The sequence below is a fragment of the Vombatus ursinus genome, unplaced genomic scaffold (genome assembly GCF_900497805.2).
Source record: "Vombatus ursinus unplaced genomic scaffold, bare-nosed wombat genome assembly UNPS02008996.1, whole genome shotgun sequence".
Taxonomy (NCBI): Eukaryota; Metazoa; Chordata; class Mammalia; order Diprotodontia; family Vombatidae; genus Vombatus; species Vombatus ursinus.
In genome coordinates, this window is record NW_020948774.1 from 6,010,035 (window position 1) to 6,037,296 (window position 27,262).

At 37.1% G+C, this 27,262-nt stretch overlaps 1 protein-coding gene across 6 annotated transcripts in view; it reads left to right on the forward strand.

Annotated features, from left to right (window-relative positions):
• CYTH1 (cytohesin 1) overlaps positions 1-27,262 on the forward strand; it is a 186,469-nt gene that overhangs the window by 76,958 nt on the left and 82,249 nt on the right. Inside the window, exon 1 of one of the 6 annotated variants that reach the window (XM_027850102.1) lies at positions 9,137-9,331. The exons of 4 other annotated variants lie outside the window; for them this stretch is intronic. In XM_027850102.1, coding sequence (XP_027705903.1) covers positions 9,304-9,331 — 28 coding nt within the window. In that variant the 5' untranslated portion in view covers positions 9,137-9,303. Of the gene's footprint in view, positions 1-9,136; positions 9,332-27,262 lie in introns of those variants that run through there. One more of the 6 variants, XM_027850105.1, reaches the window with a different exon arrangement.

The window sequence follows — 27,262 nt, forward strand, 5'->3', positions numbered from 1 at the left end:
ATTATTTGGGCATTATACATATTAATTGTTTGTTAAAAAGTTCTATAGAATTATCCTTTAAATCTATTTGAATCACAGAGTTTTTCCTTTATTTGTTCTTTTGTAGCTGGTTCAATTTCCTTTTCTGAGATTAGATTATGTGACATTTCCATTTGGTATTCTGTTAATTTTTGGATTTTTTATTTTTGTTAAGTATTCCTTTATTTTGTTTGAGTTCTCAGCTTTTTTTTTTTTTAGAGTGGCTTATAACTAAGTATAAAGGGTTCTGTTATTTCTTTTTTGTGACAATATGACTTTTTATGACAATAGCTTTACAGTGGTAAAATCTCATTGAGGCATAACTGAATTATTTTTAACTGATGTGAGCTTTATCTCATTACTTTTCTTGGTCCATACTTTTTCTCTTCTTTCTGGATTTGTCATCAACCCATTACATCATTTAGTATTGTCTTCACTAAATTTATAGTCGTTCCTTTTTATCAGTACAGGCATACCCCAAATAATAGGAGTAATTGGTCTCATGAAAAGATGACAGCCAAAACATTACAGGGACCAATTAGTTCCATAGGAACATTATGAATGTTTTACCAGAATAATTTCATGACATCATAATAGAGTTTGATTAGTACAAAATTATTGTTGGTTGGGGTCATATTTTATGGATTTTGCCTAATTTTGAGGATCTAAGTGGGAGGTTATCATTCTCAAGTTTTAACATCCTAGTGTTTGCTTGATTTTTGTACCACACTACTACTTATAAAAATATGACCTAGTTCATACTAGAGTGTGATATAAAGCTGTTGTCTCATCACTTAATCTTTGTGGGCCTCACATTATCTCTAAAGTGTAGGGAGTTTGCTGAATGTTATATAAAATCCCTTATAGTGCCAAATCTTTAATCCTCTATGAATTCTATTTTTGTTGTCAGTTTGCATTATTCAATCAGAAATGTATTCCTCTGGGAAGAAAATGTTAGATCAAGATGTAATAAAACCAAATTTGAGAATGCAGTAAACTTCCTGTAAAAGTACATGCTTAAAGGAAAACAATAACAGTCTGATAAGCATTAACAATACCCAAAGCATCAGAAGCCTTATTATATTAAAAATAAGTCACAAATAAAAATATGGAAAGTGAAAATATAGTACAGAATCAAAAACTCTTGAAAGTATAATCATCTGCTTCACACATTACTCCCACTGAAGTCATTAGTACTTAATTTAGTCCCTAGAGTCTTAACAGTATGACTAAGTTTTTCATATGCCTCAAATGGTCTTAACATTTTATTACATTCAAGGCAATTTTGCCCTTTTTTTCCGCTTTCACTTCCTTATAACTTATTGAAGTATCTTTTCCCTTACAGCTTTGCTTTTTTTAGTTAATCAATCAATCAATGCAAGCATTTATTAAGCACTTACTCTATGTATCAGGGATTGTGCTAAATAAAAAGCAAATAAATTACAAATAAATAAGCAAAAGCAGTCTCTACCTTCAAAAGGCTTACATTCTGTGGGGAAGACAACATATGAAATCAGTACATCCAAGATAAATAGAGTAGATTGAAGGAAGATTTAGAGAGGAAGGCACTAGCAATTGAGGGATTGGAAAAGGCTTTTTGGGGGAGGCAATGCTCCAGCTAAGTCTTGAAGGAAGTCTAGGAGTCTGAGAGTTAGAGGTGAGGAAGGAGAACATTCAAAGTATGTGGGTCAGTGTATGCAAAGACACGAAGACAAGAGATGGAATATTGTATATGAGTAATAACAAGGAGGGCAGTATGACTGGATTGTAGTTTATAAAGGAGATAAGAGTGGCGACATAGTTACACCCGTACTTTGGGAATATCATTTTGGCACCTCAGTGGAGGAGGATGGGTTGGAGTAGGGAGAGATTTGAGATGGCATGTCCACTTAGAAGACTGTTGGATTATTTTAGGGAAGAGAAGATGAGAGCCTTAATTAGGGTGGTGCCTGTGTGGATGGAGAGAAGGGGGGCAAGATTTGACAACTAATAGGTTATGTGAGGTGAATGAGAGAGAAGTGTTAGAGGTGAAGCTGCTGTTTGAGCCTGGAAGGATGGTGGTACCCTCAATAGTGAGGTAAGATGAGCTCTGTTTTGGTCATGTCGAATTGTTCATCAATGAAGGTCAGAAGAGAAACTAGGGCCAGATTAATAGATCTGGGAATTGTTTTCATAGAGATGATAATTGATCTGATGGGAACTGATGAGCTCATCAAGTAAGATAATTTAAAGAGAAAAGAAAAGAGGGTCCAGGATAGACTCTTGCAGGACACTCACATTTGTAAGGTATACCATGAATGAAGACACAGCAAAAGAGAGTCAGAAGGAGCAGCCAGATAGGTAGGGGGAATACTAAGAGAGAACAGAATAAAACCCAGAAAGGAGAGAGTATCCAGAAGGGAGGTGAGTCTCAAATACTGTAGAGAAGTGAAGGAGGAAGATGATTGAGAAGAAGCCAGTAGATTTGGCAACTGAGAAATTATTGGTAACTTCAGAGAAAACAGCCTATTGAATGACAAGGTTGGAAGGCTTGGTTGCAGAGGGTTTAGTGAGAAGAGAGTTAGAGGGAGAGGAGAGAAAGTAGAGTCACTTATTGTATGTAGATATGTCTTTTTCAAGATATTTAGCTGAAAAGGGAAAAAGAGATCCATTACTGTAGCTGATGGGCATGATAGTATAAAGTGAGGGTTTTTTTTTTTAAATCTGCAAGAGACATAGATGTTTGTAGGCAATAGAGAAAACATTAAATAAAGAGAAACTGGAATTTAGGAGATGTAAGGATGCTGGTGGGGGCAATCTGCTGGAGAAGACAGGAGGGGATAGGATCAAGGAGACCTAGCAAAACAGCAGAAGAACTGAACTGGCCTTGAAAAGTAGAAGGGCCATCTCATTATGAAAGACTGAAGTGAAGGAGGAGATACTGGAAAATAATGAGGTATGTGAGATAAGGAGGAGAGGAGAAGAAATAGCTTTCAAGGAATAGCCTCAATTTTTCCTGTGAAGTATGAGGCAAAGTCCTCAAGTAGAATGGCAGAGTAGACTTAAAGAGAGGGGGAAAGTATTTGGAACAGCTCCTGTGATAGATGAGAGAATCAATTAAGAGTCATAGGATTGAATAATTTAATAAGCATTTATTAAGCACTTACTATGTTCTAGGCATTGTGATAATCTAGGGATGCAAAGAATAAAACAGTCTCTGCCTACAAGGAATTTACAGTTGAATGGGGGAGACAAGTATCTGTGTAACATAAAAATAAAATTAATAAGTACAAATAAATGAAAAAGTGCTTAAATATAAGGAATACCATCAGGAAGGATCCAGGTCTCAGTTTCAAAAGATGGAAGGAGCAAGTGAGTAAGTGGTGTAAGATGAGAAATTTGTTAATTATGGGTCAAGCATTCCATAGAGCGCAGGGGAAGAGACAGGAAGATCTAGACATTGGGAGAGGTATGTTGAGATTGATGGGAATAAGAAGTGAACATCTGGAGTACACTTTCCCCTTTGAGGAGACAGGTTTATTCTTTGGCAACTGGGGGTTCAGTATCACAGAGTTGGGGAGAGTAGGAAAGAATTAGAACGTCATTTTTTAATGAATCTAGGCACAATAAAAGTACTCTTTCCTAATGAAGGCAGATGATTAAAATGTTCTAGACTAAGTTCAGTTTTTGCTAGATTTCAGCAAAGCATTCTACTTTTCTATCCTCAGTGTGGTGGCTTTAGAGACCTCTGTAAGTACTCTCTGCAGCAGACATGAGCGGGAGGTTGAGTGTTTCTGTAAGTAAACTGTGTCCTGGGTACTATTTGACGGCAAATGTAGCATTGTTGTAACCTTCTAGGCCTTTAGAAACCTAGTACAGTAGTTAGAAATCATTTATGTCAGCCATGGTTTAAAAGTCTAGTGAGGAGATTGATCGATGAATCAATAAATATTAAGTGCCCACTTTGTGCCAGGCACTGTGCTAAACCCTGGGGATACAGAAAGAGGCAAAAGACAGTTCCTGCCTTCAAGGAGTTTACAATCTAATGGGGGAGGCAACCTGCAAACAATCATATACAAAGCAAGATAAATAGGAAATAATTAAAAGAGGGAAAGTACTAGAATTAAGGGGGGTAGGGGAAGGCTTCCAGTTAAAAAATGTAATTTTCATTGTTATTTAAAGCAAGGCAGGGAGGTTAGTAGTTGGAGTAGAGGAGGAAGAACTTTCGAGGCATTGAGGACAGCCAGAGAAAATGCCCAGAGCTAGAGACATGAAGTGACTTGTTTATGAAATGGGTTGGAGGCCAAGTGTCACTGGATCAAAGAGTATGTTTTGGGTAGTGAAGTGAAAGGTAGGAGGGGGCTAGGTTATGAAGAGCTTTGAATGCCAAGCAGACCATTTTGTATTTGCTCCTGGAGGCATATGAAGCCACTGGAGTCCTGTTTCACCTTGCCAGACCTTGAAGAACCTGGCCATGTTATACAGTTTTGTTGCCAATTCATGTGAATTTAGGTGTGTTAGAGAGAAAGGTTATTTGAGATTCTTTGGTTTGCAGCCATAAAGTATGATATGAAGGAATATTGGCGTTAAAAAAAAGGTGTTTTTTTTTTTTTAAACCAATTTTAGTAATCCACTGCTTGATAGATCCAAAAGCAAATATAACTTGAGAAATGGCATTATTTAACAAAACTTTCTGGGAGAACTAGAAAGCAGTTTGGCAGAAATTAGATTTAGATCACCTTACAACATATGCCACAATAAGCTCAAAATTGATACGTGATCTGATAATGAAATATGACATTATCAAAAAATTAGAAGAGAATGAGATCAAGTACCTATAACAAATATGATTTGGTTTTGGGAAATAGGGGTGGAGTCTTAACTACACTATGGATAGAGTAGATCACAAAAGACAAAAAGAGTTAGGCCACATCAAATTGAAACTCTTTTGCACACACCAAATGAATGTAGCTAGGATTAGAAGGGAGTTTTTTAATTGGGAAAATATCTTGGCATCATTTATTTCTGATGAGGACCTGGAATCTAAGATATTTAGGGAATTAGCACAAATATATGATGTAATCAAGCATCATTCCCCAGTAGATAGTGTTCAAAGGATACAAACAGTTCCTCAAAATAATCACAAACTATTATCAACCATTTCAAAGATTGCTCCAAAATATCATTAGTACAAATGCAAATCAGAACAACTCTGAGGTTTCACCTTATATCTTGTAAATTGACAAAGGTGATAGAAGATGAGAATAGTCAGCATGGAAAGGACTGTAGAAAGACAAACACTCTAATATACTGTTGGTGGAATTGTGAATTGGCTCAACCATTCTGGAAAGCAATTGTTAATTATGCAAAAAGAATGATTAAAATGCCCATACACATTGACCCAGAAATCCCACTGTTAGGCTTATACCTGTGTCCTATATATGTAAAAGTATTCAGAGCTGCACTTTTTTATGGAAACAAACAGGAAACAAAGTAGAGGCTTTTTTGATTAGGGAATAGCTAAACAGATTGTGGTAAGTGAATTGTAATTAAATGTTATTTATATGGTAAGAAAAGATGTATATGAAAAAAATGGGAAAGGATTGGGAAAACTTGTATAAGCTGATTCAGAGTAATCAGAACCAAGAAAAGGATATATGTTATGACTATCACAATATATGTTGAATAAACAGAAAAAGAAACTGAATTCTGATCTAAACCAGGTTTGGTCCTGGAAAAGAGTTGATAAGAAGGGACTATCAGTATAGAATGTTGCATATATTGTCCGACATGGTTGATATGTTAAGTAGTTTTGCTGAACTGCTGCCTCCCACCTTTTAAAGCATCTTTGTTATGAAGGATGGCTTGTTAGGTAAGAGAGGAATGCAATATTTAGAAATGATTGTGATTTAAAAGCAAAAGTTATCAACAAAAATCATATAAAATTTTTTAACAAAGATAGATTTCTGTTTCAGTTTCCTAAATGAAATTCCAGCCAACTTTTGTTCTTATTTAATTCTGGTGCTGTCTCATTGTCTTTCTACATTTTCTCTCCAAGATAAATATAATGATGGACTAACTCAATGAGTTATCTGTCCAACTCCATGTGATAGTCTGGGCACAAAGCATTTTTCATCTACTTGGATTTTCTTCTGTGGCTTGTTAGGCTAAACTCTTTTGAATAGGTTATGGATCTCATTAGTGAGGCTTTGTAGTACTCTGTGGCTTTATTTTATCAGTACAATGTCATCCACAAACAAGAACAACTGATGACTTCATCACTTATTGGAAATTTTTTCTTCTGTTTGAACTCTTCCCTGGATATCCTCTGTGACTTATTTCTTGCCTGACATTAATAATCAGATTATTGAACAAAGTTGTCTGCTTTTGCCTCTGTCAAGGAATCTTAACATGTGTATGAGAGGAAACTTGGTGGGGGAGAAACTTTAAAACTCTGGGAGACCCAAAGGGCAAAAAAAAGATGGGCATAATTTGATGTCAGCATATTTACCAAAATCGGTAAGAAGTGGCATAAAAATCATCCAGCAAATACATGGTCAGAAAGAAGCAATAGATAAGATTGATAGACTGAGAATTGATTGGTGTCCTTGTAATGTTACTAGGGAGGCTTCTAGAAGATCTTGTGAGTAAAATCCACCAGTATCATCAGAGGAGAATATCCACAGTTCAGAGGATGTAGATTCACTGAAATATTAAAGTAACTCCTAGAACCAGACTTATAGTTGAAGAGAACTTAAGGGCCATCTTTTCCAACCCATCTGTGAAGCATGCATTCTCTTGACAAAATTCTCAATTGTAAATACCTCACCTGAGATGCCTAGCAGATAGAAAGCCAGCTTGGGAGTCAAGAAGACATGAATTCAAAGACCTGCCCCATACTAACTGTTACCATGGGCAAGTCACTTTACCTCTCAATGCTCAAGGTTACTCTATAAGACTATAAATTATAAACAAGTTGCTGATCTACATTGATGGAAGGAGTTTTCATACTGAGAATTCTCATATGTATAGTATATGTAAATATGTTATATATTATATATATACATATATATATACACTTCATAAACATCACTGATGCATTCAATTAAATCAACTTTTATCATGCATCTGTGATATAAAAGAGATTGTGCTAGGGATATGAAGATAACTGTGACACAGATTCTGTTCTCAAAGAACTTAAGATGTTATGTGGACTAAGGAGATATCAATAATGGAGATATAAGAGTGTGAAAAGTACAAAGGAATGTTTCAGGCAAAGTGATATGAAATATTTGGAATCAATTGGATTAGGAAAGTTTTCATCAAGGAGAAAGCACATTAGTTGTTGCTTGAAGGGAAGGATGCATTTCAGCATATGGAGAAGGGGGGGGAGGGAGAAGAGGGGATCAATAGGAAGTCCATTCTGGCAGAGGAAATGGTACAAACAAAATCACATAGATAAATTAATCAAGAATTTATTAATCAGCTATTGTGTGTTAATCACTGTGCTAGGTACTAGAGGTATAAAGACAAAAATGAAACAGTCTCTCTCCACAAAGAACTAACACGCAATTGGGGGAATCAACATGTATGCATTTAAGGATATGTAAAATATTATCAAGGTAATTTTTTGAGAGCAGGGGAAACAGCAGCAGTTGGGTTGGGTTAGGAAAGGCCTTATGTAGGCAGTGCTGTCTGAGCTAAATCCTGAAGGAAGCCAGGGATTTCAATATGCAGAAGAGAGGAGGTAGTAGTGCCAGCATGGATATAGGACTGGGGATGTTATGAGAGATGGTTATGGATCTCACTCAAAGGAAATACTCCCTGAATTCTCTAGAGTAGCAAGCTGGGAATAGGAACATGATGGAGACTGCTGGCTCCTCTCCTGTTTTCCTAGTGTCTTTTCCTTCAGCAACCTGAAGTAGGGTTGGCTTCTTCCATATTCTCTAAGGAGAGCAGAGTGGTGACCTTTGGCCCCAACTTCCTGCTTCCCCTCCTGGCAGGAATGAAAGTCTACTTTAGAGAAAGGTGGGGGGAAAAGAGGCAAGAGATGTCTGTTTTGCCTCCCTCAGCTACACAAGCATAGGCCTCTCATCATGGGTTCATATCTATATGCTCTCTTAAATAATGTTTATCTAGGAGATAGGTTTCATCTAACTTTTGATTGCTTTGTCATTTCTGGAGGAAGGAGGGGGGACCCCAAGCTCTATATCCAAGACTTGACTTAATACCACTTAATACCAGTTCCACAATGAATACACATAGCAAATTAGCCTATTTATCCAAATCATGGCAAACAGAAATCAGAGAAGGTATACATATAAAAATATATACCGAGCAATACAGAATGAAAGACTCTGTTATTGAGATCTCACCCAAGGGGGTACTCCCCCAAATCTCTAGAGTAGTAACCCACTTCACAGGGTTGAACTCTTCCATCTTCTTTCTTGAAGCTGGAAGCCAGTAGTGCCCAAAGGATGAATCCCTGAAGGTGGATTGGTGAAGGTTGGAGCTCTTTGACATCTTAGGTTGGACTTTCATCTCCATCAATGTGAGAGTCCCATTGGGCTGTGGGGTAGGGGTTACACGAGAAAAAAAAGCTGTTGGGAAAGGTACATTAGAAAAAGTGTCTTGGTGATTAGAAAGCAAGAACTCATCATATTTGGCATTTTGCTTTTAGATTGGTGTTTTGCTTATGTTGTTTATACCATACATTTATTGAGCTTACTTACTATATATGCAAGGTTCTGAACTTTTATTAGCTCCTAGAATCTTGCCTATGTGGCCTATGATGTCATGAACTCTGACTAGTCAACCTCTTCTGAAATAAACTATGATCTCATTATGAGAAGATAGGGCTTTTTCCTGTTGTAGTCTAAAAATTGGGGCTAAAGGATAAGAGAACAGAAAGTTCTAATGGTTAAATATGATTTGCTTGTGTTTGTGAAGAGAGTTGAACTGCTATAAGAATTTGTCTCCCCATTAGACAAACTGTAGGTGCTAAAAGAGTTAACTTTCTTTATAGGAAGGTACTTCAGCTTGACAGGAACTGGGTGGTGGTGATTCAACAGGGAATGACACTCCTTTTCTGGCTGCTTACTGATTGGCTCTGTGTATTTGTAGCTTTCAGTTCAGGAAGCAGCTCTGAGCTGTCCTAGTGGCTAGACAGATTTACAGGTATTTCTGGGCACACAAAATCTTACTTAGTTTGGAAAGCTTTTTCTTTGGTTACATTTCTTACCAGAAGAAGCCAATTAGGAGGAATAAACTTGGCTGAGACCTTCATATTTTATCCAATTGGACAAGATGGTCCTTAAAACAGAGGAAGAAGATGGTGAGTCCAAAATAATACTCAAAAGTTAGTTCTGCGATAGGACGGGAAGTTTCTGTGTGTATGTTGACTAATAATGTGAAGCTTGAAGACAGAAAGGCCTTTTACCTTTCTAGGGTGGGGTTGAGAATTAACCCAGGCTGTGGTTTCTTCTTACTGCAAGGTTTCCACGTGAAAGGGAAAAATATAGTATAGGGATTGTTTCGTTTTTCACCTCCTCTTGTAGAAAAGGGGTAAATTAGTTGTTCCTGTCAGCTGTCCCTTTTTCACAAGTGTATTATTACAAATCAAATTCTTTGAAATTAAATGCTCAGTGCTTATACTACTTAATTAAGGGGATTAACTTTGTCTCAGAACCCTCAACTCCTTCTTTGTCTAAACTTGGCACTTGGTCAGAAGTGATAGGAACTATGAAGCTGGGCTGGGTTAATTTTATGACCAAGGTCAACAAAGTATTTATCAATAATAATGTTTTTGACATTAACAGGTTGGGATGAGGGATATTTTGGGTTAGGACTAAAAATTATGTACATTTTTATTCATTAAACATGATAAAAAAAAGTACCTAATATTTTGGGCTTCTTTCTTCTTTTTACAAAATTACTTTCAGAATATTTTGAAGCTAGATAGATAGGTATGATAGGACTGCCTTCTCCACCCTCATAATAAATATTGAAATTATGAGTAATATGAAGATATTCCTAAAGTTTTTTGATTCCAATAGATTCTCTGTGAAAAGTGTGTCTGAGAGTCAATGTGTTTAAAGTTTTATTTTGTTTTGTTTTTTATTAGAGTGATATTCATGGAAATTTAAGTAGGTAGTAGAGTTTTAATTTATAACTTACCTTTAAATTATAATAAAAATTTATACAGGGCTGTATGAAACAATGTTTTATTTTGGGTGGAAGACTACATCTAACCTTATAGTCACATAGTGGGGTTTTACCATTAGAGTTCAAGGTTGTAATAAAAATGCCCTTCCTTTTTATGTTGTTCCATATCCAGGATAAGAAAATATATATTCTTGACCTGTGAATGGCAAACTCTTGCCATTTGTTTTCTGGCTCATTCATTAAAAATAACACTTTGTGCTAGAAACTTGGAGACGTACAAAATTTTTATCAAACTTTATACTTATCCTTAGAGTTTATAGTTTAATAAGGGGATAAGACAAATTCAGGAAACTAGTACACAGTATTATATGGGTACATTAAATAGTTGCTGAACAAAATATATGAAGGGGAAGGTTGTTACTGGCAAGGGATCAGGGAAAGCTTCATGGACAAGTGACGTTTGTGTTGGGGCTAAATGAACGTATAGGAATTTGAAAAGTTAAGTGGGAACAGGAAGACATTTCAAGCAAAGGAAACAATGTGATCAAAGACACAGAGGCATGTTTGGAGGAAAGTCTATTTTGACTGGGCTGTCAAATACACGGAGTGGAATAGCATGAGATAAGTCTGGAAAAGTAAGGTGATACCAGGCTTTTGAGGGATGTTTGCATGTTAGGCAAAGAAGTTTTAATTTAACTTCATAGGCAGTTGGAAATTTAGATTTTAAAAAAAATAAAGATTTATGAACCAGGGTGTGACATGGCCAGATCTAAGTGCTATGTAAGGAATTCCAGTAGCGATATGAAAGGGGATGCAGTGGGGATACAGTGGGGATGCAGGCAAACCTGTAACAGCCCAAGCATATGGGTATAATGGCTGCTTCTGCTGTGGCTGCTATTTCTACTATTACTACTGCTACTATCATCCCCACAACCTCATGTACTTTGCCTAATTTGATAAATTTATTTTTCCCTTTTTCTTCCTTCTTTTTTACGAGGCAACTAGATCTGGGAATGGTATTAACATAAGGATAGGCCCTAGACCTATGATTTCATTAATGTAGGGAATGTAAGGAAATTCCTTCTTCCTGTTCTTTCTGTAACTTACAGATAGTGTTAAAAGGTTGTCCAGAGTACTGAAAGATTAAGTGAGTTGCCTAGAGTCACATAGCTAGTAAGTGTCAGATGCAGGACTTGAATCCAGGTCTTCCTGGGTTAGAGGCCAGCACTGTATCCCCTAAGCCACTCTATCCTCGTTCCATGTTAACATAATATAATTAGATTCAGCAAAAGTTATCTCATGATATCCTTTTAGATAAGATAGAGAGACATGAGGGCTAAATGATTATATAATGGATCCAGAACCATTGGAATGATGTGACACTATATTCATTAATGACTCAATGTCAGAGTGAATGGAAATTTGAGTCCTGAAGGAAGGAGGAGAAGCAAAGAAGACTAGTGTCATGAAAACCTATAGAGAAGAGAAATCCAAGACAAGGTGACTAAAAATGTCAGAAATTACAAATTGGCTAAGACAGATAAAGATTGAGAAAAGGCACTTAGACTTTTGGTAACTTTGGAAAAAATGGTTTCCATTGAGACACCTAGGTGGTACAGTAGATAAAGTGTTGGCCTTTCTTTCTTCCATCCTGGTGCAGTCCCTTATGTCTGAACTATTGGAGTAGCCCCTAATTGATCTTCCTTGTCTCATGTGTCCCTATGCGAGTCCATCTTTAACTTCCCTACTTCCCTAATTCCTGCATTTTCACTGGCTCAGTCTCCCATGCTGGGAATTCTCTCTCGTCATCTCTGTCTCTTGACTTCCTGGCTTCCATCAAATCCCAACTAAAGTTCCACCTTCTATAGGAAGTCTTTCTTAATCCCCCTTAATACTAGTCCCTTCCCTTTCTTAATTATCTATGATTTATCCTATCTTGTATGTACATAGCTGTTAACATTTTTGCTCTCCCTTATTAATAGACTGTGATTTCCTTGAGATTGAATGTTTGAGATATAAAACTAAATTTATCAATAAAAACAATTTTTTTTTCTAAAAAAAATTCCCAGTTTAACAAGCAACAAGAAACTTGTTTTCATTTAATGGGACATCAAAAAACAACCATGGGGGGCAGCTAGGTGGCGCAGTGGATAGAGCACTGGCCCTGAAGTCAGGAGAACCTGAGTTCAGATGTGGCCTCAGACCACACACTTGACACTTACTAGCTGTGTGACCCTGAGCAAGTCACTTAACCCCAATTGCCTAAGGGGGAAAAAAAAACAGCCATGCAAGAAAGTGAAAAGGTCCTGTAAATTCTTCAGGCTGATTGCTCTACTGGAACTGACTTTTGTAAAAGGGGCCCCTTTCCTATTGCCTGTGGGCTTCTGGCTGACTTTTTGGGCGGTTCTGGAGTTGAAGAAGTTACTTACTAAGTTTCTTAATGGATTACTTGATGATTATTCAAGCTGCTGCAAACTTTATAGTTTTGCTGGAGTAGGTATATGGAAGCTGATTGATCTGCCTCTCATTCAAGTAACTATCTTGTTTGAAAATCCTCCTCTCACTCTCTTCTAAACACTTTACATCTACATTTAGACGTCATCACTAAACTGAAACTGCACTTTCCAAAGACATCACTGATTTTATATAACAAATTCAAATTAATTGCTTTTTCTCAGTCTTCATTCTTCTTGATCTCTCTGTACATTTGACACTGTTGACCACCCTCTCCTCCTGACAGCTTTCTCCAGTCTGGGTTTTCATGAAACTGCCCTTTTTTCAGTTCTCTTCTTAATTACTTAACCCTCCTTTGCTGGATTATTCCCCAAAATATGATCCCTAGACAACCTCTGAAGTCCTCTCCAACTATATTATTCTTTTTTTTATTTTTATGATAAGGCAATTGGGGTTAAGTGACTTGCCCAGACTCACACAGCTAGTGAGTGTTATGTTTCTGAGGTCGGATTTGAACTCAGGTCCTCTTGACTCCAGAGATGGTGCTCTATCCACTGCGCCCCCTAGCTGCCCCCCAACTATATTATATTTGAGGTGTAAGTACTCATCTTAAAGATAGAGAATGTAAGGACTAGGGAAGTTGAATGACTTGCCCATGGCTACCTGGCTCATAAGTAAGTGAAGTGGGATTTTAATCCTGGTTGCAGCTGTCTTTTAGTACAGTGCTTTTTTCATTATACTATGAGATGCTGCCTCTCATTATTCCTACTTAGGTAGTGTGATGGGAAGAGAGAGGAGGAGTTGAATGTGAGAGCTGTTATGGAGGCAGAACTGATAACCGGATTTGAGTGGTGAGTGTCAGAGATAATCTCACATTTTTGAATGTGATAGAGAAGATGAGAAAGGTGGTATTGCAGGAGGTAGTTAAGCTAGAAGGAAAATCAGGTTTAAAAGGAAGACAGTGATCTCAGTTTTAGACATGTTTGAGGTGCTAGTGGGACATCTAGGTACATATATCCTGTAGGCAATTACAGATGTAGGCCTGTAGCTCAACAGAGGTCAGGATTAGAGAGATATATTTGAGATTCATTTATAAAGAGGCCATGGCTGAAGTTGTAGGTGTGGGCATAAAAAGAGCCAAGGACAGCCCCTTTGGAAATATCCACATCAAGCAGTCAAGTAACCAGCAAAGGCCAATGAGAGGAATTGTTTAGAGAAGGAAGGTGTTAGGGTGTTGGTATAATACTGGCATACAGATATTAAATGCTGAAGAGAAATTAAGAAGAGTGAAGGTTGTAAAGAGGCCAATGGATTTGGTCATTAGGAAGTTATTGGTGATCTTTGAGAACATAGTTTCAGTAGAGTAATGGGAGGAGAAAGGGGGAGGCAAAAATCCAATTGCAAAGTTTTGAGGAGAGAGTGGGTATTAATCAAATATTTATTAAGCACCTACTATGTTTCAGTCACTGCAGTAGGTGATGGGGGTAGTAAGGAAATAGGAACATTATTACTTTTAAATCTAATGTTCCAAGTAAGTTCTGGATTGAAGAGACAGAGAGAAATGGAGAAGTAACTAGATGGGGTGTGAGTCAAAGGGAAGGCTTTTGAAGGTTAGGGGAGATCTGGACATATTCTCTTAGTAGATAGAATGGAAAAAGCCAGAAGAGAAGGAGAAATTTAAAATTCAGGAAAAGGAGGAAGCATATACAGGGTAGGTGAAATCAAGGTCTTTCCTTGATTGTACTTGAGAACTAATGTGTTCAAGTCACTTAACTTCTTTGGGCTTCAGTTTTGTCATCTGTAAAATGAAGGGGTTGGACTAGATGGCCTCTAGGTCCCTTTCAGCTTGAAATCTCTTATGGTCCTGTGACAGCTGTTTGGGATAAAGATCAAAATAACATCTTAAATTTGCATAGCACTTTAGTTTTCAGAACCTAATTTCACATTCTAATTTGATTCTCACAACAGCTCTGAGAGGGAGGCAGGGATATTTATCTCCATTCGAAAGATGAATGAACTGATAGTCACAGAGAATTTGACTTATCCAAGGTCACACAGTAAATATTGAGACCAGGTCTAAAATCTAGGTCTTCTGAATCATAGTCCAGAGCTCTTTCCTCTATATCAGTACAGAACTCCATTTCACATCTTAGGACTTCCAAACTCACCAGCCCTTGCTCCCAGCTTCAGTTTGCTGGCTACTCTTTCCAGACTGATGTTTCATGAAGGTCACAATAGCATATCTGTCTGCATTTTCTGCTGCAAGTTCTGGGGAAATAAAGAAAGGGGAAGGTGAGTAAGTGGATAGAGGAATTCCAAAGCTCAGGTAATGGAGATTCAACTGCATGGAAACCCTTCTTTATTGCCAACTTAAACATCCAATATATTCTGATTCCTCACAGCAAAACACTGCCATGAACAAAGAAAGTTTGAGAACCACAGTTCAGTTATGATAAGGGAGTGCAGTTTGATGATAGAAGGGAAAGGAACTAGATTCAGAAATTATGTCTTTACAGAAACTTAAAATATAAAAAAATAAATAAATTCATTGATTTTACAAGGGTAGCTACATGGGTGCAGCAGATAGAGAGATGGGCCTGGAGTTGAAGATCTGAATTCAAATCTAGCTTCAGATACTTACTAGCTTTTTGACCCTTGGCAAGTCACTTAACCCTGTTTGCCTTAGTTTCCTCACCTGTAAAATGGAGTAGGAAATGACAAACCACCCTAGTATCTTTGCCAAGAAAACCTCAGAAGGATTCATGAAGAGTTGGACACAACTGAACAACAACAAAAATTTTGCAAAGGAAGTTGAAAGCCTGTAGCTGCTTGTGAAACTTTGAATGAAACCCTGCCAAGTTTCACAGTTCAAAGAACTCTGTACTAGGTACATGACTTCTAGGGGAAATCCAGGAGTAGGTGGAAGGTTTTTTTTTTTTGTTTTGTTTTGTTTTTTAATTTGAAAAACTCATGCAGTTTGTAATATTCTTAAAGGACTTGGAATTTGGTTCATCCTAGCCAGCAGGTGCTTCATTATCCCTGCTTGCTGATGCTTGTCCTTCCAGTTTTGACTTGAATTCAGAGACAATAGGGAGAATGCTGCCTAATAGGTGAAAGGGAATAAATAAGCAGAGCTTCTGTAGGCAGCCCATAGTTTGTGTTAATCCTTGATAAGTATAATTTAACTCACCTTTTGTAGCTCTACCAAGGGGCTTAAAACTGAACACAAGGGTATAAGTAGATCTTTCTGTTAGCAAATGGTCTTCTCAGTGTTGGCTGGGCTCTGAGGACTTTTTGGACTTGAACTACCCAGACTACTGCTGACTCTGACCTTGATTCCCAGATTTGCCCTTCCCACCTTTGAGAAAAGAATATGTGGGTAGAAAAAGGGATCAGATACTATGACTGGGCCAGGCAGGTGGAGAATAGCAAAGGTTGAAGTCAGGATAATGTCCCAACCCAAGATCATATGCTGAGCTGGAAGTTGCTACACTCATCACTCCCCAGTGAAAGAGGAGGAATATTGTGGAACCTTGAGAAAAGCCCTTGTTGTTCCCTGCTGAACCAGGGAAAGACATTCCAGAGCCACAGTCATCTGAGATGCAGGAATGGGATTGTTGGGGAGACTGCCTGGAGACTTCCCACTGCCCCCCTTGTTTTCCTAGAGACTGAGATTTACTCTTGTTATCTGCCCTACACTGTTCCCTCTACTCCCCCCCTCCCCCTCCCACCCCCAACTTGCAGCTGCAGGCTGTGACTGCTTTTAAAATAGGATTGTTTTAAGTGTTTTTTCAGTGTGCATGTGACAACATATTAAAGTCCAGATGGCCCTTTGAATCTCTGCCAATTCTGCTTACTTGAATGCTAGTGGTGAGATTGTCAATGAAGGAGGTACAAACCCAGAAGGGAAGCAGATTTAAAGTATTGAGGTTTTATGCACCCAGCTTGAATTTAACCAGTACAAACTGAATGGAGGTTTGAACTACATATTGACCTGAGATTATAGTGCATTGGAAGAAAATATGTTTGGGGCTAGATTGCTGAAGCCCTAGGCTAAAAGCAGGCAAAGTATGGGTTATCTTACTTTCACTTTCAAATTGTTAATTTCTTTTTCAAACTGCTATTTTTTTAAGAGGTGTGGGAAGGAGAAGGTTAATAGAAAACTCCACTTGCAGTAGGAGGAGTAAACTAAAAGAAAGCCATACTTTCATGAAAGGAGGAAGGCAATCCCCCCACCCCCAAACATATTGACACTTTAGGCTGCCTTCCTTCCCAGTGCCACTTACTACGCATATAGGGTGTTTTAAAAGTCTTGTGCATTTTTCAGCTGTTAAAAAACTGGATCAAAATTTTTGGGACACCCTGTATAAGGACTTTAAGATTTAGTCCGAGAGTATGATTACAGAGATATGTGGGGGTTATTCTTCTTTTGTAGGTCCAGGAATGTTTCTTTTTTAAACAGATAAAGAAGATTTTGTACACAAAACTGCAAATCTCTCTTATGTACAGCTTGTTTTTCTTTTAAAATGTATAATAAATTAAATATATAGCTTTCAAAGCTGTCTTGCTTCTTTATGATTCCTTCTGGGCCTTCCTTCTGTTCTGGTCTCTGCATTTAAAAAAAAAATGAATTTTCTTTCGTACAATGACTTTTTTCTTTTTCTTTTTTTGCATAACCTTGTCTTTTACCTCTCTCTTCCTCCCAACCCTTCTACCCTTTAAAAGAAAAGAAAAAAAAATCTTTGTTACCAGGATGCATAGTTAAGCAGAGCAGATCTTTCTAGGAATAATTTTTTTGGGGGAAGCAATTGGGATTAAGTGACTTGCCCAGGGTCTGGATCTGAAGCTGGATTTGACCTCAGGTCCTCCTGACTCCAGGACTGGTGCTTTATCCATTGCACTACCTAGCTGGAATAATCTTGAGAGACAACAGACATTTATTAAACAGGTACTATGTGCCTCGCACTGTGCTAAGCATTGGTGATACAAGGAAAGGCAAAATTTGTCCCTGTCCTCAAGGAGCTCACACTCCAGGGTGGGGAGACAGCATGCAAATACCTATGGTCATACAAGATATGTACAGGGTACAGTATATAAAGAGACTGGGAAAGGTCTGTCTGTCTGTCTCTCTTTTGTAAATAGTATTTTATGTTTTCCAATTACATGTAAAGATAGTTTTCAACATTCATTTTTTATAAGATTTTTAGTTCCAAATTTTTCTCCCTCTCTCCCTCCCCTTCCTCTCCCCAAGAAGGCAAGCAATCTGATATAGGTTATACATGTGCCATCATTTTAAATATATTTCTGGGAAAGGTCTCTAGCAGAAGACAGGATGTGAGCTGAGACTTGAAGGAAGCCATGAAGTAGTGATAAAGGAGGGAGAGGGGCATCCAGTGAAAAAGCAGATTTGGAAGATAGAGTGTCATGTGTGAGGAAAAGCAAGTAGTCTAGTGTCAGTGGATCATAGAGTATGTGGAGGGGAGTAAAGTATAAGAAGACTAGAAAGGTAGGAAGGGATTGGATTATGAAGGGCTTTAAATGCCAGATAATTTTATATTTTCTTATCATGGAGGTAATAGGGAGCCACTGGAATTTATTGAGTAATATGGACGACAGGCTTTAGGAAGATCATTTGATGGTTGAATGGAAGATGGAGAGTGATGAGAGACTTGAGGCAGGGAGATCAAAGAGAAGGTTATTACAGTAGTCTAGTCATGAATGATGAGGACCTGTACCAGGATGGCAGTTTTATCAGAAGAGATGTATATGGGAAATGTTACAAAGGCAAAATTGACAGGACTTGGCAGTAGATTGGATATGGATTGGGGATGAGAGTGAAAAATTGAGGATAATACCTAATCTGTGAACCTTGATGAATGAGAGGTTAGTGGTGCTCTTAGCAGAAATAGAAAAGGGGAGATTTGGGGTGAAGGTGACAAGTCCAGGATGAGTTTCAGATGTCTGAGGAACATCCAGTTTGAGATCTCCAATAGGCAATTGGAAATGCAAGACTGGAGGTTAGGGGAGAGGTTAGTGCTGGATAAATAGATCTGAGAATAATATACATAGACATAATAACTGAATCCATGAAAGCTGATGAGATCACAAAACAAGATAATATGTAGAGAGGAGAAGGCCCAAGACAGAACCTTGGGAGAGAACCACAGTTAAGCAGTGCTGAACTGGATAAAGATTCAGCAAAGCAGACTGAAAAGGAGTGATCAGATAGGTACTAATAAGCCTCCATTTCTCCCTTGTAGTGTTCATCACAGTAACTTGTTTGGACAAAAAGAGGAGGGAGGAATTTGGTATAAAGAACATTGAATTGGGAATCAGGAGACCTGGATTTCTTTAACCATAACTCTGCCATTAGTTTTGTGACCTTGAGTACCTCTCTGACTGTTGGTTTCTCTCTTTGTAAAACAAGGGGTGTAGATTTAGGTGCTGTATAAGGGCCTGCTGATCCCTAAAATCCTATGAATTTTACCTTTTTAATGAAAATTAATTACCTTACCTAGACCATAGCTTTTTCTAATGCAATGTGAGGTATTTGAAGATAGTCTTTTAAGATTCTTTCCAATTTAAAATTCTTTGAAATTGTCTGCCCCTAGAGATTGTGGGGATATGCAAAGTAGCATTTAGATTTATGTGAAAGTGAAGGGAACACATAGAGTTTCCTCTGGCAGTTCCCAAAGTTTCCAGAAGTGAGGAGAAGTTAAATGTTAACATTACATTGATAACAAAGTTGTCATTATCAGGTTTATTTATTTTGCCTTGAAGATCAGTCCATGTAATGTTTTATGTAGAGAGCTCAGAAAATCCTATTTAAAATAAGATCCTTTTGTACAGTATTGTTCTTAGTTCCTGAATGCTCAGGGAACTACTGTTTCATTTACCTGCTGGTCATCTAGAAGTCTTTTTATTTCAGTAATGAGTATCCACTAAGACCAGTAAGTATAAATAATTTGCACATAATTAAAATAAACCCTTTTAATGGTTTGTAACCTCCTCGATGTCTTTATTAAAAGTTTACTGAATGAATGTTGAAATTCGTGTCTGTTTGAGGCAAAATAAGGAGCTTTCAATCTTTATTCTCAGTTCTATTTGTTTTGTCTTTGGCCTTTTCTTTTTGATGTACAGTATAGTAGAACTGGGCCCTCTGTTTATGGTTGGGTAGCTTAGCAAGGGAAAAAAAAATCTCATGACATCTTTCTTATCTTGGAAGAATAGGCCAAATAAAATGAGTGTAGTATTGTTGCTGTCTTTTAAATTAGAATTCCAAACTTTCATGAAGTATACTGCACTTGGAGTCAAGGGACCTGGATTTGAATACTGGCTCCAATACTTAGTAGCTTCTGTGATCATCAGTTTACCTCAGTTTTCTCTTCTATAAATCAGGTCATAATACTACCTACTAATGATAACTACCTACCTTAGAAGGGTTGTTGTGAGAAGTGTTTTTTAAACCATAAATATGTCTACATGTCTATTAATGTACATGTAGGTGGCACAGTGGATAGAGTTCCAGGTGTGGGGTCAGAAAGATTCCTCTTCCTGAGTTCAAATCAAGCCTCAGACATATTCTAGCTCTGTGACCCTAGGCAACTCACTTAATTCTGTTTGCCTCAGTTTCCTTATCTGTAAAATGAGCTAGAGAAGGAAAGGACAAACCACTGCAGTATCTTTGCCAAGAAAACCCCAAATGAGGTCACAAAGAGTCAGACATGACTGAAAACAACTGAACAACAACATATCAATGAATCAATAAACATTTATTAAGTAACTACTATGTGCTAGTCACCGTGGCTAAGCACTGAGAATACAAAAAGAAGCAAAAGACAGTCTCTGCCCTCAAGGAGCTTGAAATCTTATATATGTATCTATATGATATATTAGTGCCAGTGCAAAGTACTATGGCAAGTGGTATGGGAATACAGAGAAGAATAAAACATATGTAATCAGGGAGATGTCTTACACAAATCGATCAACAAGAACTTGTTAAATACCTGCTGTGTACCAAGTACATAGTAATTATCCCCTTAAGACCTGGGGATACAAAGATAAGACATGAAATAGTCTCTGTTGTCAAGCAGCTTATATTCAAGCATAAAAATTTTCAGAAAGAGAAACACAAAGTGCTGTATGCTAATGAGGAGGGAGAAATTATTTGAGTATAGGAGAGATAGAATTTGAGTTGAGTCTTAATTGAAACAGGAAGTTGGGGTGGGAGAGTGTTCCAGGTCAAGGAAGCAGTAATTTGAGTATAGTGGGACTATAGTTCTATTTGGCTAGAGAAGAGAAAATGCAAAGGGAAGTAGTAGGAGATAAGGCTAGACAGTCCATCAAAAGGCATTTATTAATGTCTTTAAATTATTTATTATGCACCAGGCATTATGCCATGCACTGGGGATACAAAGAAAGGCAAAAGCATTTCCCTCCTCATAGAGCTCATATTTTAATGAGGGAGACAATAAGTATGAAATAAGGCCCTCAGATGAGTTAGTTGGGGGAGGTCTTGCCATGGAAGCTTAAGGAGGAATGAAGAGGTTTGGAATAGCCTCCATGGTGAGTGCTACAGTAAATTGATTAGGGAAAGGATTTCTTTGAAAAGGATTTCTTTCCTGCTGTGAGGGCCTAATTGAAATGATATTAAATAAATTTGTAGTGGGACTCATTTAGCCCAGTTTTGTGATTTTCTCTAGTCCTTTTCATCAGCCTGTGAGTAGGAGTGGAGGAGGTAGATGTTGGGAGTAATTGCAAGGTTGGGGTTTGACAAGGCATGATCAGGATAGGACAGAGGGGAAGAGGATTTGAGTATAGAGTTGAACTGATTCACCAGCGAGGGAAGAGGTTGGGACCAAATAGTTGAGAACCTTGAATATATCAAACAAAGGTATTATTCAGTAGGTAATGAGAACCAAGTGAAAATTTCTGGTTAAGGGATGAGGGCTATCATGATTAATCTGGACCTGGCTTATAGAATGGTTTAAAGGGAGAAGAGACTGGAGTCAGAGACACAAGTTAGAATCTGTTGGAATAGTCCAGGCAAGAGGTAATGAAGACTCAAGCTAGGGTAGTAGCAATATGAATAGAAAGAATCATCTAATAAAAATTTATTAGGTGCCTACTATGTGCCAGTCCTTGTGTTAGGCCCTGGGACAACAGATGTAAAAGTGAGATAGTTCCTATCATCAAGGAATTTATTTCTCCTTAGGTGATACAATGTTCATAGAATATATACAACATAAATAAAAGGTGATTTTCTTTTGGTGGGAGTTGGGGTACTGATAGGAAAATCTAGATAAGATTCTTGAATGAAGTGGTAAGTTGGGCAGAACCCTGAGGGGAGCTAGGAGTTCCAATACGTAATGATGAATAGGAAGAACATTCCAAACAAATTTTTGCAGCTGGAGATGGAATGTCATGTACAGGGAATACCAAGTAGGATAGTTTGAAGGAAACATAGAATGTAGGAGAGAGGGAATAAAGTGTGATTGGCCTGGATAGATTGGTTCTCAAGGGCTTTAAATACCTAACAAGAGATTTTGCATTTTAATTTAGAGGCAATAGGGAGCCACTGAAGCCTCTTGAACAGGGGAATGGCATTCTGTCAACTAACAAGCATTATTAAGGACTTAACTTTACTACAGGCATTGTGTTAAGTAGTGGAACATGTTAGATAGATCAGCACTTTACTTTAGGAATTTCATTTATGTGGAAGATGAATTGAAAATGGGAGAGAATGTATGTAGGGAGGTCAGTTATGAGGTTTTGCAATGGTCCTGATGAGAGGTAGTAAAGGCCTGAGTGAGCTAAGGTGGTTGTAGTATGAGTGGAAGGAAGGGGACAAGTGCCAGATGTGAAGGATGTGGTAAGGGGTAGAATCAGAAAGACTTAACTCATTTTATACATGGTGGAGGGAGAAAGAATGAAGAGTTGAGAGACTTACAGTTTATGAACCAGGTAACTGTAAGAATGGTGGTGCCTTCAGTAGAAATAGTTAAGAAACAAGTGGCTTTAAGGGAGAAAGATTGAATTTGGTTTTGGACTTGTTAAGCTTGAGATGCTGTATCCAAAAGGCAGATAGAAATGTGGGTTCAGGGCTGGATATGTAACGTGAGCCTTTTGTCCTTTTATTTCTGTTCTTCTTCCTTATTATGCCAGGGTGTCAACTTGTGCTTATATTTGCAGTAGTATGATGGGAAGAGGCCTGACCTGCGAGTCTAGAGATACTGGTTCTCATCTTGACATTGACATTTATTAGCTTGTGTGATTTCAGAAGTCACAGTGTCTCTAGGCCTCAGTATCCTTACCTGTAAAATGAGATTGGATTAGATCATTTGCAAGACTCTTTTATTCCCACAACTCTAAAATTCTGTGATTCTTTGAATTATTGTCTTTTGCCTTTACTTTTAGCCATAGTAGTTTGCTTTCATAAAGTATAAAAGAATTTTGCAGCTAATACCTTAATGAGATTAACTAGAATGGGCTTGTTAAAAACAACTAAAGGGATCCTTTATCCTTCATAGAATCATAAAATGTTAGAGCTAGAAAGACTCTTAGAAATTATTTATAGTCAGTGTTTGAGAGCTTCTGTAAGGGAGCTTGTTTTATGCAGTCTGTCTACTGAGCTTCAGTTCCCTCTAAATGTCTTACTCATGAAAACCAGACAAATCTCAGTCAGGTTCTTGAGAAGACTGTACAGGGTCAGTGTGGGTAGGGTAGTTTGGTGATCATGTAACTTTACCATTTTGCTTTTCTTTCTCCTTTGGAATCTTCTTTCAAGACGCTTTTCAGAATAATATATCTAGGGTTTATATAGCACTTTAAGGTTTGCAGAGTGTTTTACATGTGTTATCTCATTTGATCTCCACAACAGTCCTGTTAGGCAGATGTTATTATTATCATCATTTTATAGATGATGAAACTAAGGCACAGAGAGGTTAAGTGACTCTTTAATCTTTGGGATATATTATGTAATATCATATATTAATAATATTATATTGTTAACTACATTAAATATTTTATAATTATTATAAATGTTATATAATTAATAATATGGTTCTATTAATATAATACAATACAGTATTATAATTCTGTCATCTCTTTAATCTTTGGAATATGTATTATTATATTATTATATTACATGATAATGTATCTTAACATAATATATCATTTATTATCAATTATTATTAACATGATATAATTAAATAATATATTGTTCATATATAATATCATATAATATGTTACAAAGGTTAAAGAGTTCTCCATTTGAGAAAGACAGGGGCAAGCAGGCAAGAAAATCCTCATGCTATTATCAAGAAATATATAGGGCACCAGACTGTCCCCAATTTACTTAACCTCCCTGTGCCTATTTCCTAATCTATAAAATAAGAATAATAATATGTTATTTATAATATATACATTCATATTGCAATGTGCATATATGCATGTGTTTTGTGTATATGCATACATGTAGCAGAATTATACATGTATTACATGATCTACAATATGCTAAATAGTAAAATTATTTTAAATAATTAAGTTATTATGTAATGTTGATTGTTTGCATTCTGTAATAAAGTTCATCTGCAGAACAAATCAGAGCCTAGCTTTTCAACTAAAGAGATATTCTGTGCATAACATATACTGTTCTGTGCACGATATATACATATAGCATATAAACACATATGTAGAGAGACTGAAAGACGTATATTTACATATTTGTAGAGAGAGACGGAGAGACATACCTACATATATGAAGAGAGACAGAGAAACAGATGAATATGAAAAAAGAGGTTTCTTCAGTTTATTAAATAAAAAATAATACTTAATAAACAGAGGTGGGGGCTCTAAGCTAATGATCGTTGTTGTAGTTTTAGTAATTAATTAGGAAACATCCAGATATCCTGTATTATTCTAGAATTCAGAATGGTAGGAGTGAATATGATACTGAATTAAGTAGCAGGCTATGGTAGAACCCAGAAAAACGTTGTTACATATTGGGGCTTTCATCTGGGATTTTTGAATATTTTTTCTTTCCCTTAGGTGTTTTTTTTATAGAATCATAGATTCAGGGTGCCAGAAAATGCTGCTAAAGATCAATGATATTAACTTGCCTATTTTACTATTTTATTTGGTGTATCTTGATTGCATATGACTTATTTCATAGTTTGTTACTCTATTAACTATGGTTATTTTAGCATTATTGGTTTACAGAATACAAATTTACTATAACTATTTTAAAGATGAATTTCAGTGTGTTTAATAAGTATTGTAGTGTTTTTAGACTGGAACTTCATAGGCATCTCAATCTTAGGAGTGAGAATAAAAATAAGAATATTAAAGGATTATTGAAAGAAAGGTCAAAGGATTGATAAATTGTAAAATACTTCATAGTAAGATCTGGACTGGAGAGTTCACTTATGGTATTCACCTGGTCTATGGGATAACTAAAAAATGCCAATATACTGATAGTAGGGGACCTTACAGGGTCTGGTTTGCATATCACCTTTTGAGGAGGAATTGTTCAAGGAAATAGAGTTCTTTTTTTTAATTAATTTATTTTGATTTATCAACAATCACTTCCATAAGCTTTTGAGTTTTAAATTTTTCTCCCCCTCCCTCTACTGCCTTCCCAAAGACAGCATGCAATCTGATATAGGCTATACATATAATTCCTATTAAATGTATTTTCATATTAGTCATGTTGTAAGGAAGATTTAGAACCAATAGGAGAAACCATAAGAAAGAGGAAACAAAACAGAAGAAAAAAAATAGCAAATAGTATGCTTCAATCTGCATTCAAACTCCACAGTTCGTTCTTTGGATGTGAATAGCATTTTCCATCATGAGACTTTTGGAGATGTCGTAGATCCTTGTATTGCTGAGAAGGGCTCAGTCTATTAAAGTCAGTCATCACTCAGTGTGGCTGTTACTGTGTACAGTGGTCGCCTGGTTCTGCTCACTTCACTCAGCATCAGTCCATACAAGTCTTTCCAGGTTTTTCCTGAAGTCTGCCAGCTCATTATTTCTTATAGCACAATAGTATTCCATTACGTTCATATACCACAACTTGTTCATCCATTCCCCAACTGATGGGCATCGCCTCAATTTCCAACTCTTTGCCACCACAGAAAGAGCTGCTATAAATATTTTTTGTACATGCAGATCCTTTTCCCTTTTTTTTAATGATCTTTTTGGGATACAGACCTAGTAATGGTATTGCTGGATCAATGTACAGTTTTATAGCCCTTTGGGCATAGTTCCAAATTGCTCTCCAAAATGGTTGAATCAGTTTACAACTCCACCAACAATGCATTTGTGTTCCAATTTTCCCACATCTTCTCCAACATTTATCATTTTCCTGTTTTGTCATGTTGGTCAATCTGATACGTGTGATGTTGTACCTCAGAGTTGTTTTGATTTGCATTTCTCTAATCAGTCACTTATGACTCTTAAGGACATTTTCAGCATGGTAGGATCCTGATAAATCTCACATTTACAACAGCCTACTGGACATTTTCACCCAGATATGTCTCATAGCAGCTCAAACTCATTCTAAAAAATGAACTCATCATGATTCACCTTCCTTTGCTCTTCCTTTTAACTTCTCCATTTCTGTTAATAGTGTTTGTGTGCGCACTCTCACTTTCTCCCTCCCTCCCTTGGTCCCTTTCTGTCTCCTCTCCCCTCCTTCTCCCACTCCCCCAGATTTCATTAAAATCTTAGTCATCTTTGGTCTTATCACTCTATCCCCCTCCCTACATTCAATCAATTGCTGAGTCCTGTTGACTTTACCTCAAGAATCTATCCCAGCTATCCTCTCTTCACATTTGTTCCCCTAGAGGCATCATTACTGTTAATGCCTCTTAACTTCTCTCTTCCCCTGTCCATTGTATCATTTATGTTGATACCTGAATAATCTTCCTAATTTATAGCACTTATTTCACTTCTTTTTATATAAATTTACTGGCTTTCAGTTGTCCACCAAATAAAGTCCAAATTCCTTAACACTTTTAAGCAGTTTACCCTGGTGTTCAAGTTCCTCCTTAACCTAACCCCCATCTACTTTTTCAGCTCACTACACTCTTTCACACATTCTCAGTTTCAGCTACACTAGATTAGCCTTTCCTTGATATCTTCCCATATTCTAGTGCCTCCAGGGTTTTGCTTATAACATCTTCTTGCCTGGAATGCATTTACCACCCTTACTTCCAGCCCCACCATGTCTGTCTGTCGAAATTCTTCCCATCCTTGGAGATCTGTCTTGCAGCCATCTCCTCCAGGAAGCCTTCTATGATTTATTCCTATCTAGAAGTGATCTCTTTTGCTTTGAATCTCTCGTAGCACTTTAATTCTTCTATGCATTCATTACCTTCTCATTTTTATTATAGTTAGGTATGACTTTATCTTGCCTCTCTACCACTAGATTTTAAAATCCTTAAGTGCAAGGACTATATCTAATTAAGACATCTATGTATCTCTAGTGCCTTGCATAGTACCCTGCACACAATAAATGTTTAATAAGTTTGTTGAATTGAATTTTATTTAGTGATCCTATGAGGAACATGATAATTTTCTTTGCATTGTCACCCTAGGGATCCAAAATGATTAGGAGGGAGAGTGGAATTCAAACTCTTCAAAT